We start from the raw sequence: 15,029 nt of genomic DNA on the forward strand, positions 1-15,029 counted from the left end.
GTAAATTCCAATTTTATCTGAACATTGTATTTGGTGGGTGTTATTACCAATCAAGGTTCTTGGACCCCTTAGTCAATAGAAATTGATAAAAGGCCAGACAAGAAATTCAGACAAGGCTTAAAAAAAAAAAAGAAAGAAAGAAATTCAGACAAGGCTTTATGGGGGCCCTGCTGCAGCAGGAGCGGGTGAAAAGCTGCTGGTTCCCTTGATGACTCCCTGGGTCGTGGGCGCCAAGCTGGTTCTTTATATGGGTGAGGGAGCGGGATCCAGGGCTTGGGCCCAAGAGAGGCTTAAGTGGTCGGCCAACCCCTTGGTGGTGCTGTGTGACTGGGTGCAGGGGACATGCACAGTCCCCTGCTTTTGCTCCCAGCTCCTCAGAAGTGGCAGTTTGGCTTTTGGTCTTTTTGTATCTTATCCATAATTTGCTCGGACTAAGCATCCATGCAAGCTATTTTTAGTCCCTTATAGTTTCTTTGTCTTTGATGCTGAAGGAAACAGTCCAGGTGTAGGCACTGCAGCAGAGGGCCCGGGTTCCAGCTTGTCTCAGAACCACTTAATGAACCATACTTTTCCTCAGTAAATATTTCCCTGCAACTTCCACATGCATTTTACAATTGCCAATCTTTTTTTGGTTTTGTTTTTTGTTTTTCTCTTTAGGGCCCACCTGAGGCACATGGAAGTGCCCAGGCTAGGAGTCGAATTGGAGCTGAAGCTGCTGGCCTACACCACAGCCACAGCAACTCTGGATCCGAGCCCCATCTGTCACCTACACCACAGCTCAGGCAACGCCAGATCCTTAATCCACTGAGCGAGGCCAGGGATCGAACCCACATCCTCATGGATGCTAGTCAGGTTTGTTACCGCTGAGCCACAACAGGAACTCCCTGATTTCTCACTTGAATAAACATTTTTATCTCTACAATATCAAATAGAACATTGCTGCTATTCTCATAGAATTTATTTTTAAGAATATCTGTCTTAGTGATCAAAAGAATAATGCATCATAACCACTTAACACAGTGCTTCACACTTACAGATGTCTCATGAAAGTAGTTGTTTATCACCTGCATTTTGTCTTCTCTGCTTTGTATTTTCTGGGTTTTCTGCGTAACTAAAGTACTTGTAGCTAGTAGTTTATTTATACCATTGTTTTCATTTTGTATGCGTCACTTTAGTGAATGCTCAAGAAAAAGATTCCTGAGGGAACATGAGGGAGACATTGAGAGTTTAGTTAACCATTCACTGCCTTTGGGGAGACCAGTGCCTGACACTTGAGGCCAGATAATGCTTTACTTGGAAGGGCTGCTTAGCATTTCTGGCCTCTTAACTTTGGTGCCAGCAGCAATCCCCCACCCCCTAGTTGTAACAACCAAAAATGTCCCCAGAGTCCCCTGGGGACGACAAGTCACCACCAGCCAGCCAGGTTACACCAGAGCCCTGAGCCTGCAGCATCTCAGGAACCTACTAACAGCCCATCCCTGGGCCCGAGAACTGGAGCCCTTTCTGAGAGTGGCCCAAATCTCTACTGTAAGAGAATGTTTTCTTCTTTGACCCTGTTTTCATTGGGTGTGTGTGTGTGTGTGTGTGTGTGTTTCTTTTTTCTTTTTAGAGCCATACCCATGGCATATGGAAGTTCCCAGGCTAGGGGTTGAATAGGAGATAGAGCTGCCGGTCTATACCACAGCTACAGCCACAGAAGATCTCAGCCACATCTGTGACCTACACTGCAGCTCACAGCTAGGCTGGATCTTTAACCCACTGAGTGAGGCCAGGGATCAAACCCTCGTCCTCATAGATACTAGCCAGGTTCCTTACCACTGAACCATAATGGGAACTCCTTGATCTTGTTTTTCAGCAAATGATTTTAACTTCTTTTCCCTAACAAGTTTCAATTTTGACCATTAGAAAAATCACTCTGCAGGCTTGCTTCTCACAACTTCCAACCTAAGTGTTCTCCATACTCAGGGTCTTAGATGATCAGGAAAGCATTAATCATGTCTTTCTCCAGAGTATTTGCATTTTGTGGTAATTACAGGCTAATGAGCATGCCCTTTATGTGATATTTTACTTCACTTCTACTATAATAAATATTTCAGCTTTGTGATAATTAAGTAAAGTGAATATTATTAATTAGAAATGCCATCAGTGGGTGTAGCTAAAAATTTTTTAAATAATATTTTTAATATCCTTATTATTTGAATAAAATTCTTCATAATTTTTTTCAAAATCAGTTCATAAGTGGAGAACTAAATGGTTTTCTGACTATAGAAACCATATAACTAGATTCATACAACTATACATGTGGTTATTTGCTATACATCTGATTGTGCTCTTTCCAGAAATGCATGCAGAAAAGTGTTCCGGAGACTCCTTCTGAAGGAGAAGTTGTTTCATTTACAAAGTAATTCTTTATAAAGAATCCTTTATAAAACTATAACTTCATCATATGCAAGTCTTAAAGACAGTTTTGAAAGTTTTAAATTATAATAAATTAAAGAAAATTAAGAGGTGAAACTTTTTTGATGAAAATTAAACCAAATTTTTATAATGATGTACTCTTCTGGTAAATAGTTTTCTTAGTAACATAATGAATCATCAATTTTTGAGCAGAATGTGTGTAATTCCTTTTTAATAAAATAACAGTTCATGCATCTTTGTTGTTCATTCTAGAATTTTTCAGGCATTCTTTTTTTAATTAAAAAAATCATTGCTAAAATAAATTTAAAGCATAAATGGGTATGGCATAACATCTTTGAGAGGAGCTAACATTTTCAGATTTCAAAATTCCATATTAGCCATAATTAATACTAACTTTCAGCTTTGTCTGTTCATATGCCTCCTAAAATTGCTCTTGAACATTTCTTAAACTATGTCATGAGTCAGAATTATCCTATGACCAATCCAGGTTTCTGAAATATTAAGGTAAAAGAAGTTACAGTAAAGAATATTAAATTCGAAGCCTCAAAGTTTTATGTAGCTTGTCTTTCATTAAAGCACTCAAAATCTCCTTAACTCTTTGTATTTCTACTTGTGATTAGCTATTGGGCAATTTTAATTACACTAAAATTCACTGTGGTTTTGCATTACAAGTTCATTTTTTTCAGTTCTTGAAACATTAAATAATGAAAAAATAATAATGATACCTTTGAAAGAGTATATTCTTCCCCAAAGGCCCACTAAGCCATTTCAGATGTATTCCAAGTGTAATAATTTTTGATTACTTACTGCTGGTCTAGTTAAGAATTTTGCCTGTCCATTAGAGAGTTATTTGACAAGGAAAAAAATGTTGTACAGATGTGAGTAATCTGATTAGTCATTGGGTATATCCGGTGCTTCTTGGTATCCGTTGAAGCTGAATTAAATTAGTCATTGGTACGTTTGTCGATTGGAGCCGGATAGTCTGCCCTATTTAATTTTAAAATAATTTGCACTGAGTAAATTATGGGTGTAGCCAGGAAAGAGATCACAAGACTTCAGAATTAGCAAGACCTATATCTTTAGAGGAGGGAGGTAAATATTGCCCTTAAAAGATGGAGTAGATTCATCATTTTAAAAATCATATCAAATGTGTAGTGACAGAATTTTATTTTAAGGGTGATTTAAGGATACTCGCACTTAAAATTCTGTCAAAAGTAAGTTTACAAAGAAAATCAAAATGAAATGAAAGTAAACAGAAAACTCCTCATATGTCATAATAACATCAGTCATTTGCCTTTAATTTCATTCAGGATTTGTTTAAATTTAATGAGAGTTTGGTCTACTACCCTTTAATTCTTAAAATTCTGTGGGTTTGATTTTTTTTATTGATTATAGTTGATTAACAATGTGTTAGTTTTAGGTGTACAGAAAATGTGATTCAGTTATACACATGTATATATCTATTCCTTTTTGGATTCTTCTCCACCATAGGTTATTATAAGATATTGAATACAGATCCCTGGGCTGTACAGTAGGTCCTTGTTGGTTTTCTATTTTATATGTAATAGTGTGAAGCTCTTAATCCCAAACTCCAGATTTCTCCTCCTACCTTTCCCCTTTGGTAACCATCAGTTTGTTTTCTCTTTGAGTTTGTTTCTGCTTTGTAGACAGGTTCACTTGTATCATTTTTTCAGGTTCTGCTAGATCAGATATTAGTATCCCAATTATCTGTATGGGAAGTTGAGGCCGAAAACGTTTAAGAAACTGGCCTGAACGTGGCACTACTGTGGAGCAGTGCTCACAGGCTTGCACTCAGGGTCACCCTCTGCTCCGGCCCATCCAGTTCTCTTTCTCACGGCTCCCGCCACCCAGTTGCAGGTGGACTGTTGTCACTTGACTTCCTGTGGATACAACTGAATCTTCTTGAACACTGTTTTTTCTCTTTTCGCACAGTGCAAACTAGAATACCAGGCGTGTGTCTTAGGAAAGCAGATCTCAGTGAGATGTGAAGGGCATTGCCCATGTCCTTCAGATACGACCAGGAGCTCAAGCGGAAATGTGAAAAGAGGTAAGTGATGAAAACGTATTTATAGTTTTACATTTATTCCCTCTATTGTGTTTATTGTTCATTACTTCTAATATGTTTTGCAATGAATGTTAAGTTGTTGGATACACAATGAAATTCACTCCTGTACATATATATACCTAACTTTTATAATTAAGTTTTTTTTCCTTTAGCATCAATTATTACAGCAGGTAATGTCTTTCTGTAGATTTCCGTTATCTAAATAGTAACAGCTGAATCTTCTTTCCACATGTACGAAATCTAGAGCAATGCCTCCTATGGATTATTGTGTCTAAAATGTATGGTTTATATCTGTTTTTTCTTTTAAAGCCAAAAACTGATCACTGGTAAAGTAATAAATTACCAAGTCGTATGGTTAGAATGAAACTGGCTGGTCAACTAGTACTAATCTTTTAAAACAAGGGTGTCCACCCCATTTAGTGTGTGTGTGTGTGTGTGTGTGTGTGTGTGTGTGTCTTTAAAATTTCCTACAAAAGAGTTTTGTAACTCAAACTTTCTTTTGATTAGATTCAAAGTTCTTAAATCTTTATTTTTATTGGTTTCGTGGCTAATAAAATAATTAACTACATTTAACCCGACACATGCCATAGTATATCATTTGACTTTCTATAGGCTGTGTATTGTGGCTTACATGGCATTATTTTTACAATCGAGGTATTGGTTATGCCTTTGAAAAACTGGCTGCTAGTTTCAGTTCTTCACAGTCCTGGATAAGGAGGAAATATTGGGGACAGATGTTTCAGTCAGAGTCGGTTTCACAGAACGCCAGCATCAACATTTGGCATGTAATTTGTAATTTAACAATTACTATGCTGGGTCCTTAATGCAGGTTTTTTTAGAACAAGCAGTGGCTGTTTATGCAGAGCTGTCCATAGCAAGGGACTTGCACTGGAGTTTGGCAGGGACCCTAAGGCAGGTCAGAGAGGGAACGTTTCATTGTGTGAAAAGGAGGCTTCAGCTGTGCTTTGCCTAGAGGCCGTGGACCCAGGCAGCTGGAGGCAGGTCCCAGAAGCATCTCACGTGATGGGCCTGGGGTGCGTGTTTGACCTCCTGCGGTTGGTCCTGCATTGGAATCCAGGGCCAAAAGTAGGCGAGCTGACAGTCATTGACCAGACCCTGCTCCACCTGGGCCGATGGCTGCAGAGGGCGAGGTTGGCTTCTGGATCAGTTGCTGCAGACCTCATATGTGTGGTTTTAATTTAGCACTGTCTGTTTACATACTCAGTCTCTCGGGTGTCAGAGTTTTGTCTTCATCTCTGTATGAATCAAACCCAGGAAAGGCTGTAACTGGGTGGGCTCTCTGGGACATGGCCTCAGAGTGGGCACAGCTCAGGGCACATCCTGACATCTGACAGGCAAACCCTAAGTGGCACACCAGGGGCAGAGCTGTGTGAACTGAGGAATGGATGGAAGGCCCCCAAAGGCCTCCTAAAACTCTGAGGGTCTCAAGCTTCTGGGTGGTAGCTGTTGAGAAATACAGTCTCTCAGCTCCTGCCTGGCCACGTGAGAATGGCATGTGGCCCTGGAAACCTGCAGGGAGACAAAGCCCATGTGAGAGCAGGATGTGGCCCTGGAAATCTTCCACAGGGGGACAGAGCCTGTGCTGGGCCTGCTGCCTCATGTGGGAACATCTTCTGTGCGACCCCCTGTGCTCCTTTTGCCCTGTGTACACCTGCGTGTCACCCAGCAGCTGGTCACCCGTTCCTGTGCCCATCAGAGTGTGTGGGGGGGACCGGGGTCCTTGTCCTGCAGCAGGAGGCAGTGTGTCGGGACCATCTCCTGTGTCAGCTGCTTAAGCTGACCCCGCTCTGTCTCCTCTCTGTTTGGGTGGGACGTTGTCCACCCAGGGCTACGTGAATTGTCTTTTTGGGTGACCTTGAATCATCAAGTGGGCTGACATCTTCAGACGCCTCTCCTGGGGGTGACAGTGGTGTCACTTGCCTGACAGTTGTCATCAAGGCAATCTGGCTGATTACACAGACAATGTAAAAGGGGCAAGTGGGAACTCAGGCAGGACCTGTTCCTTCAATGCCGGGCTCTTCAGGCTCTGCTGCTTTCCATGCTGAAGCTGGAGTGGAGGCAGGTCTCTGTGAACCGAAGGCCCTGGCTTGTTCAGGGACACGACACTGGTCCTACTAGAATGTTGAACTTCCTGAGTGATGAAAGGGAGCCCTGACCCACAGGACAGTATAGGATGTGGTCCAGCATCCTGCAGGTCTAACTCCAGTGATTACAGGACACTTCAGCCAGTGCTGCCCAGAGAAAGTATTTTTGCCTTTTTCCTGAAAAATACGAATAATGGTATGCAGATAGGACAATAACTTTGTTAATACGAAATTTATTTAGTATAGACTGTTATTGTCTTAGCCACAGTGTACTTGATATTCCCAGTTACAATCCCAAGGTGAGTATTTTATTAGAGATTAAACTTTTGAATTTCAATCATGCCTTTTATATTGGTCTTTGATCATTAAGTAAAGTTTAAGATAATTTTAATTGTAAAAAGTATGCGATAGCATCACTTTTACTAAAACCACAAATCTCTTTTAGTATTCAAAGGTAAATTAAGTGATTTGCACACCCCACTCCCTAAGAAGTCCCTCCTTTTGAATGAAAAGATGTATTTGGTGTAGGATCACTTTCACTTTAGCATAACCTCTCACAAAGTGCAGAAGGAACTCAGTGCGTGTGGCATGTGGAAGATGACGCATCTGAGAAGAGGGTCCCTTGCGAACAATAAGGGTTACGTTTCATGTTGTTCTGGTTCTCTGCACAGTATTTATATTAATGTGTCAAGAAGGAAACTTCCTGAAGTCACATCATCAGGGGATAAAGATCATTTGTGTTCAGTTGTGTGTAGAAATAGAGGCAAGAATTTAAACTCATCCTCCTCTGATGGAACATCAGGGAAAAGCCAGTCCAGGATGTTGGCAGCTGCTGCGGAAGAGGTGGGAAAGTATGATGTCCTTTCTACACAGGGCCAAAGCCAAGACAATGTACAGCCAGCTTCAGTATCAATTCTAACCTCTCAGCTGCCGGTACACTGGAAGCGGGCCTTCAGCAGATTGAGGCATAGGAAATTCTGTTCAGCGTCCCCTCTTTTCTGGAAAAAGTGAGGGAGAAACTGCCAACAATACGATATTTTCTTAAATCTTTATGATTTCCTCATTTGAGGTCAAATTGACACCATGGTGTGTTTTTACCATGAATTCTTTAAGTCTACCTGAAATGTAGTAGCACTAAATAAACTAATTACATTCTGTTCACGTAGAAGGGAAAATAATGTTCTCTCTTCTTTGGCGAATCTAGTCAGTAAAGAACGTGCACACATTGGTCCAGTATATACCTTCAGATAACTCAAAGACAAATAGTTTACCTTTTAAAAAAATTCTAGATTCTTACTTGACATAAGTAGATAAGCCCACCCCTCTTCAGTCCATGATATAACTCTTCAGTTTTCAGCTCTTCTAACTCATAAAATCAGCATTGCAAAAGCCATTGCTTCTAGGTCCCTTTACTGTATTCTTTCCTTCCCTCTGTAAAATAAAATAAAATAAAATAAAATAAAATAAAATAAAATAAAATAAAAATACTTGCTCAATCACAAAACTATCATTTGGAAGGTTAATCAGCTTCATTCTAAAGACTATTGTTTCATAGCTGATTTTTAAAGGTCACTAAAATGCTTCAAGTAGCCAGATTAGTGTGGGATTCCTAGTTCAAGCATGAACCATGAATAGAGATTTTTGACCAGTTTTCTGCAAACACCAAAAGCCATCCTAAATCTGAGAAGGGACTTGCAGAACCAAAAATTAAGAACATTAGAAAGGGCCTTGGAAGCATGTATTTTGTAGTTGGTGACACCAAACTCAAATCAGTCTACCCTAGAATATCTCGAATTACCCACACAACAGTGATCCATAAGCACAGCAGACTTTAGGTCAGTGACAGATCATTAGTGCTCCATATGGCCATTTACTTGGTTGGCTAGATTCAGAAGTTCATTGGCATTTTTCTTTTATTTCAGACTTGACTATCCTAAGGCCTCAAATGCTTTTCTTATTATTGGTTTTATGTATCCATTATAGTTTTATATACCTAATCTCTTTAAAATTTGTTAATTAAAATAATATAACTTAAATATTTTTACCCTCACCCATACAATTCATCTAAACAAACATTGGCACACCTTCGTGTTTTGAAATGTTGAGTTGGAATTGGAGATAGCCATAGAGATGAAAGAGGAAAAAGATCTATCAAAGATTTCAACACCATCAAAAAGAGAAGAAAACGGAGTTCCCGTCGTGGCTCAGTGGTTAACGAATCCGACTAGGAACCATGAGGTTGCGGGTTCGATCCCTGCCCTTGCTCAGTGGATTAATGATCCGACGTTGCCGTGAGCTGTGGTGTAGGTTGCAGACGCGGCTCGGATCCTGTGTTGCTGTGGCTCTGGCGTAGGCCGGTGGCTACAGCTCCGATTGGACCCCTAGCCTAGGAACCTCCATATGCCACGGGAGCGGCCCATGAAATAGCAAAAAAAAAAAAAAAAAGAGAGAAGAAAACAAGTGTTGGTGAGGATATGGAGAAAGGGAACCCTCCTGCACCATTGGTGGGAATGTTAATTGGTACAGCCCCTGTGGAGAACATTGTGGAGGTTCCTCAAAACACGAAAAGTAGAGCTACCACATGATGAGAAACTCGACTCCTGAGCATGTATCCGAAGGAAATGAAATAGTATCTCAAGGAGATATACCCATGTTTATTGAAGCATTTTTCACAGTATCCAAGATATAGAAACAGCCTGTGTTTGTTGAGAGATGAACAGATAAAGACACTGTGGTATAGCCATGCGGTGGAATATTATTCAGCCTTAAAAAGGCGGATATCCTGCCATTTGCAACAATGTGGATAAACTTGGAGGATGCTGCGCTCAGAGAAACAAGCCAGACCAAGGAAAAAAAATGCCTGATTGCTCTTATGTGTGGAATGTAAAAATCCTAAAAGCATAGAAGCTGAGAGTAGAGCAGTGGTTACTGTGATGGGCGGGAAGGGAAGTGGGGAGATGTCAGTCAGGAGGGTACAAAGCTGAGGTTATGTAGGTGATTAAATCCAGAGCTCTGATATACACCTGGTGACTTTAGTTAATAAGAATGTTGAGAAATTTCAGGTGTTCTTATGCCACATAAAAAAAGAATGGGAGAAAAAAAAAACTAGGCAAAGAGATGATATGAAAAGCAGCTTGATTGTAGTAATCATTTCACTGTATTATACACGTGTGTGTGTATATATGTACACACATATATAATCATATTGTACACCTTAAGAATATACAACTTTCATTTAAAAAAAAATAGAATAACCTAAAGATCTCCCCAGGTAAAGCTGGGTGAGAAAGGACAGAATAGAAGATGCAACCCGGAGGCAGTGACGGTGTGGGGCACATTCAAGGAAAGAGCAGGTCCTTCTGTGCTGGGTGCGGGGCTTCTAAAAGGTACAGTGCAAGTGGGTCATGGCCAGAGATGAAGGCTTTGGAGTTAATCTGTTAGAGTCAGACACACGAAATAGTCAAAGTTCTTGAGCAGAAAGCATTTCAGAAAGTCTTCCTACATTTTATCTGTGCTGTTATGCTACAGGGGTGACTTAACGTGTTTGGGCCAGAAAGTCACAGGAGACGCACTCAGTAATTTAGAAGGGAGGCACACAGGTCCCAGCAAGGACAGCAGATGTGGAAGTAAAGGAGCTATTGAATTTGGGTAGTATTGCTGAGACGGAATTCACACAGTGGATATGATAGACGAGGAAACAGACTGTGTTGCAGATAATTCTGAGTTCAGTAATCTAGGTGATTTACAGAACACTTACGAAAATGTCAACTAATTTTTCCTGGGCCTTTTCATGGTCTCCATTATATCCTCACCACATTTTTTTGGTACAGCTCAAGGTTCCTTTCTTCAGAAGCTAGAATCGTGTAACTTACCGTATTTTCCTCTCTGTTTTATTCTGTGAAAATAAAACAGTTGCTCAAAGACTGTGACTCAATTAACAGGTATGTTAGACTTGCTCCCAACTTTGTGTGTGTGTGTGTGTGTGTGTTTAACTGTTTTAGAGCATTTCTTTACGTTTTGTGTGTTGTTATCCTTTTGGGAACCATAACTTATTGGCTAAGAGTATAGGTTTTAGGATCCCATTCACCACTAGCTGTGTGGCCTTTGGCAATATATTTAAATGTATGAGTCTCAGTTTCTTCATCTGTAAAATACAAAATATATAAATTATAAAGATTTATGGATGTATTTCCTCAAATGAAACCTTCTTTTAATTTCTAATTCATTTTCATTGATGATACTTATAGAATGCTGTTGAATTCTAATAAATTGTAGGATTTTTTTATACATTAAATATCACTTGTAATTTTATTTCTTGCGCTTTTTAATCAGGTTGGGTTACAGAAAAGTTGCAGAGTTTCCGTCTTTTTTATAGTCAATAGTATTTATATAATTTAGAAATTATCTATACATTGAGAATTTGAAATAGAATTCCGAAGCCTAGGAGCTATTGTTGGTTATTTTTTTTTTTTTTTTGATAAATCTTTCACGTTCTTTATTGCTCCTGGCCTTTGCAGCGTGCATGTGTGCGTACATATATATAGCTTCTTATTACAGTTATGTTAATTTATGTTTTCTCAAATGCCTGCTTATCTAGAATTTAAATATATTAAACTAAGTTGTAGAGGGTATTATTTTAATAATTAAAAATATCCTCTCTAGGTCATTTACGATCTCAGGAAAGACGTATTATCATTCCCTTAACTACAATTCTGATCACATTTATTAATGCCTATACCTTGATTTCTTCATTGCTTTAGCAATTATAATTTTGTGGGGTTAATTTACCTGGAGTTCCTTACATTCTCTAGTGATCGTTTATTGCTAATTAGTTTATATAAGAATATGGGAGTGTTTAAAGCAAAGTCTACACTAGAGGAAGGGAAGAAGTTTAGAGGAAAGCAGTTTTGAATCCTATGCTACTGCCTTGAGGGTCTAAGTGCAGTGGGCTCAGCACCTACGGTGAGGACTCTGTGCTTCCTTTTCCTGGTCCCCTCAGGCAAGGCAAGGGGGGGAGTTGTCCTGAGTCCCTGTGTATCAGGTCACTGGTGCCTAGGAATGTTTGGTGTACAGACAGAGGCATTCAGCAACACAAAGAAAAGGTAGGGGTCAGGTGTGGTCTTTTTTAACAAGTGATACCCCACCAAAGACTTGTTAAAATTTTCAGTTCCATGTGGGAACCTATGGACTGTCAAGTCCTTATATATGCTAAGCCATAGAGCCTAAGGTTCATTCACAAAAAGACAAGACATGGGAGCAGCTTCTTCTCTGACCTGACATTGTCATTTTTCTCTGTTTCATGCTTTGAAGCCTGTAGAGCCCTGTTAAGCAACATCATTGATCAAATTATTCTGTTATGGTTATAAATTTATTTATTTTAAAAATAGCATTGAGTAAGCACTTACTTATGCATTTTTCTAATGGGCAAATATTTACTGTTAATATTTCATTTCTAGAATGGACTTTTTAAAGATATCCTCTGTATGATGATATGAATTTTCATTAAGAAACAGTTCGGGAGTTCCCGTTGTGGCGCAGTGGTTAACGAATCCGACTAGGAACCATGAGGTTGCGGGTTCGGTCCCTGGCCTTGCTCAGTGGGTTAATGATCTGGCGTTGCCGTGAGCTGTGGTGTAGGTTGCAGACGCGGCTCGGATCCCGCGTTGCTGTGGCTCTGGCATGGGCCGGTGGCTACAGCTCCGATTCGACCCCTAGCCTGGGAACCTCCATATGCCGCGGGAGCGGCCAAGAAATAGCAACAACAACAACAACAACAACAACAACAACAAAAAAAAAGAAACAGTTCGACATCAGCATTTTTTTTTTTTTGTCTTTTTGTCTTTTTTTTTTTTTAAGAGCCACACCTGCGGCATATGGAGGTTCCCAGGCTAGGGGTCTAATTGGAGTTGTAGCCACCAGCCTACACCACAGGCACAGCAATGCCAGATTTGAATCATGTCTGCGACCTACACCACAGCTCACAGCAACGCTGAATCCTTAACCCACTGAGCAAGGCCAGGGATTGAACCCGAAACCTCATGGTTCCTAGTCGGATTCGTTTCCACTGTGCCATGGTAGGAACTCAGACATCAGCATATTAATATACTCTTGGAATAGACATACTTCTCTATAAAATATAGTTTTCATAAATAAGTTCTTCCACAGTTTTTTTTTTTAACTAGATCCGTAGAAATCAAATTAAATTAAATTATTGGGAAATGTTGCATGATGATTTATAATTAAAAATGAAGTTACTGGAGTTCCCGTCATGGCTCAGTGGTTAACGAATCCGACTAGGAACCATGGGGTTGTGGGTTCGATCCCTGGCCTTGCTCAGTGGGTTGATGATCTGGTGTTGCCGTGAGCTGTGGTGCAGGTTGCAGACGCAGCTCGAATCCTGCATTGCTGTGGCTCTGGCGTAGGCTGGCAGCTACAGCTCTGATTCGACCCCTAGCCTGGGAACCTCCATATGCTGCGGGAGCGGCCCTAGAAAAGGTAAAAAGACAAAAAAAAAAAAAAAAAAGTTACTGTTTTGGGATATTTGAAAATTGTTCCTAGGTTAAAATGAGTATTTGTTCAAAAACAGAGCATAACCTGAAAGGGGACAGTTTTTTTTTTTTTTTAATTTTAGTGAAGTATACTTATTTTACAATGTTGTGTTAATTTCTGTTATATGGCAAAATGATTCAGTTATATGTATATACATTCTTTTTCTTTTTACCATTAAATATTTTATATGGTATAATAAAAAGAATAACTTAACTGGTGAGAATAACAAAAATAATACACTCTCTGAAAATAAGTAAAATATAAAATGCATAAATTGGTTAAAAAACAGTATAACTATATAAATATGTCTTCACAATTTGTTACATCTTATTGATTCTTCAATATAGGCATTACACCATTCTAGGTGATGTGATAAACAAGACATTATAGAACTTACATTGTACCATGGAGAGAAATGGTTATTAATAATACAATTGTAGAACTGCATTATTTAATTGTACAGTGGCATTATTTAATTATAAGTATCATAAATTCTTTAATGGAGAGGAAATCAAAATCAGATGTAAGAAGACTTCAGCATTCCAAGAATGATGTCAAATGACCCCCTTCATGGTGGATTATGCATTTATTTACTATGAGATATATTTCTTCTCCACAGATTCCTTGTTTGTGTGTCAATTGTAGATTTTTGGTTTGCAGTTATTCTGAAGTTTTGATATGAGTCTATATGTAAATGAGATTGTTTTAAGTTATTGTTCTCTTAACTGCAAGTTCATTTCCAGTGTCCTGCATTTGTACTCACCTCTTCTCATGATTTCTGATTTTGGTGGTATAATTGTGTATGGATGATTTTGTATCTTTACTGTATCTATACCTTTACTGGTGAGCCTTGTCATTTGTGGTATTTTTGTTTCTGATTGCGGCCTTTTCTTTTCTGCCTAGAGAAGTTCCTTTAGTATTTGTTGTAAGGCTGGTTTAGTGTTGCTGAATTCTCTCAGCTTTTGCTTATCTGTGGAGGTTTTGATTTCTCCTTCAAATCTGAATGAGAGCCTTGCTGAGTAGAGTAATCTTGGTTGGAGGTTTTTTCCTTTCATCACGTTAAGTATATCATGCCACTCCCTTCTGGCCTGCAGAGTTTCTGCTGAAAAATCTGCTGATAACCTTATTGGGGTTCCCTTGTATGTCACTTGTTTCTTTTCCCTAGCTGCTTTCAAGATTTTCTCTTTGTCTTTAATTTTGGTCATTTTGATTAATATGTGTCTCGGTGTATTCCTCCTTGGGTTTATTTTATATGGTACTCGTTGTGCTTCCAGGATTTGAGTGAGTGGTTCCTTTCCCTTGTTAGGATGTTTTCGGCTATTATCTCTTGGAATATTTTTTCTGTCCCCTTCTCTCTCTCTTCTCCTTCTGGCACCCCTATAATACGGATGTTGGAGCATTTAATGTTGAGACTGTCTTCATTTGTTTTCAACCTTTTTTCTCTTTTCTGTTCTGCATCCGTAATTTCCACTAATCTGTCCTCCACCTCACTTATTCGTTCTTATGCCTCCTGTATTCTGCTGTTAGCTGCTTCTAGTGAATTTTTATTTCAGTTATTGTATTTTGCATCTCTTCTTAAGTTTTATATTTTGTATCTCTTTGGTCAATGTTTCCTGTAAGTTATCCATCTTTGCCTCCAGTTTATTTCCAATGTCTTGCATCATCTTCAGCATCAACAATCTAAAGTCTTTTTCCTGGATGCTGAGAATCTCCTCCTTGCTTAGCTGATTTTCTGGGTTTTTTCCTTTCTCCCTCATCTGAGTTATAGTTCTCTGTCTTTTCATTTTTATAGGTTTTTGGTGTGGTGACTTTTTTACAGATAATAGAGTTGTAGCCTCTCTTACTTCTGGTGTCTGCCCCCTTGTGGCTGA

General features: G+C 39.3%; 1 protein-coding gene across 4 annotated transcripts in view; it reads left to right on the forward strand.

Moving 5' to 3' along the window:
* The window catches only part of SPOCK3 (SPARC/osteonectin, cwcv and kazal like domains proteoglycan 3), a 366,633-nt gene that overhangs the window by 237,939 nt on the left and 113,665 nt on the right, over positions 1-15,029 (forward strand). For all 4 annotated transcript variants that reach the window (XM_021074207.1, XM_021074205.1, XM_021074206.1 and 1 more), the window contains one exon: positions 4,372-4,486. In XM_021074207.1, coding sequence (XP_020929866.1) covers positions 4,372-4,486 — 115 coding nt within the window. The remainder of the gene's footprint in view (positions 1-4,371; positions 4,487-15,029) is intronic.

The sequence above is a fragment of the Sus scrofa genome, chromosome 14 (genome assembly GCF_000003025.6).
Source record: "Sus scrofa isolate TJ Tabasco breed Duroc chromosome 14, Sscrofa11.1, whole genome shotgun sequence".
NCBI classification, from domain to species: Eukaryota; Metazoa; Chordata; class Mammalia; order Artiodactyla; family Suidae; genus Sus; species Sus scrofa.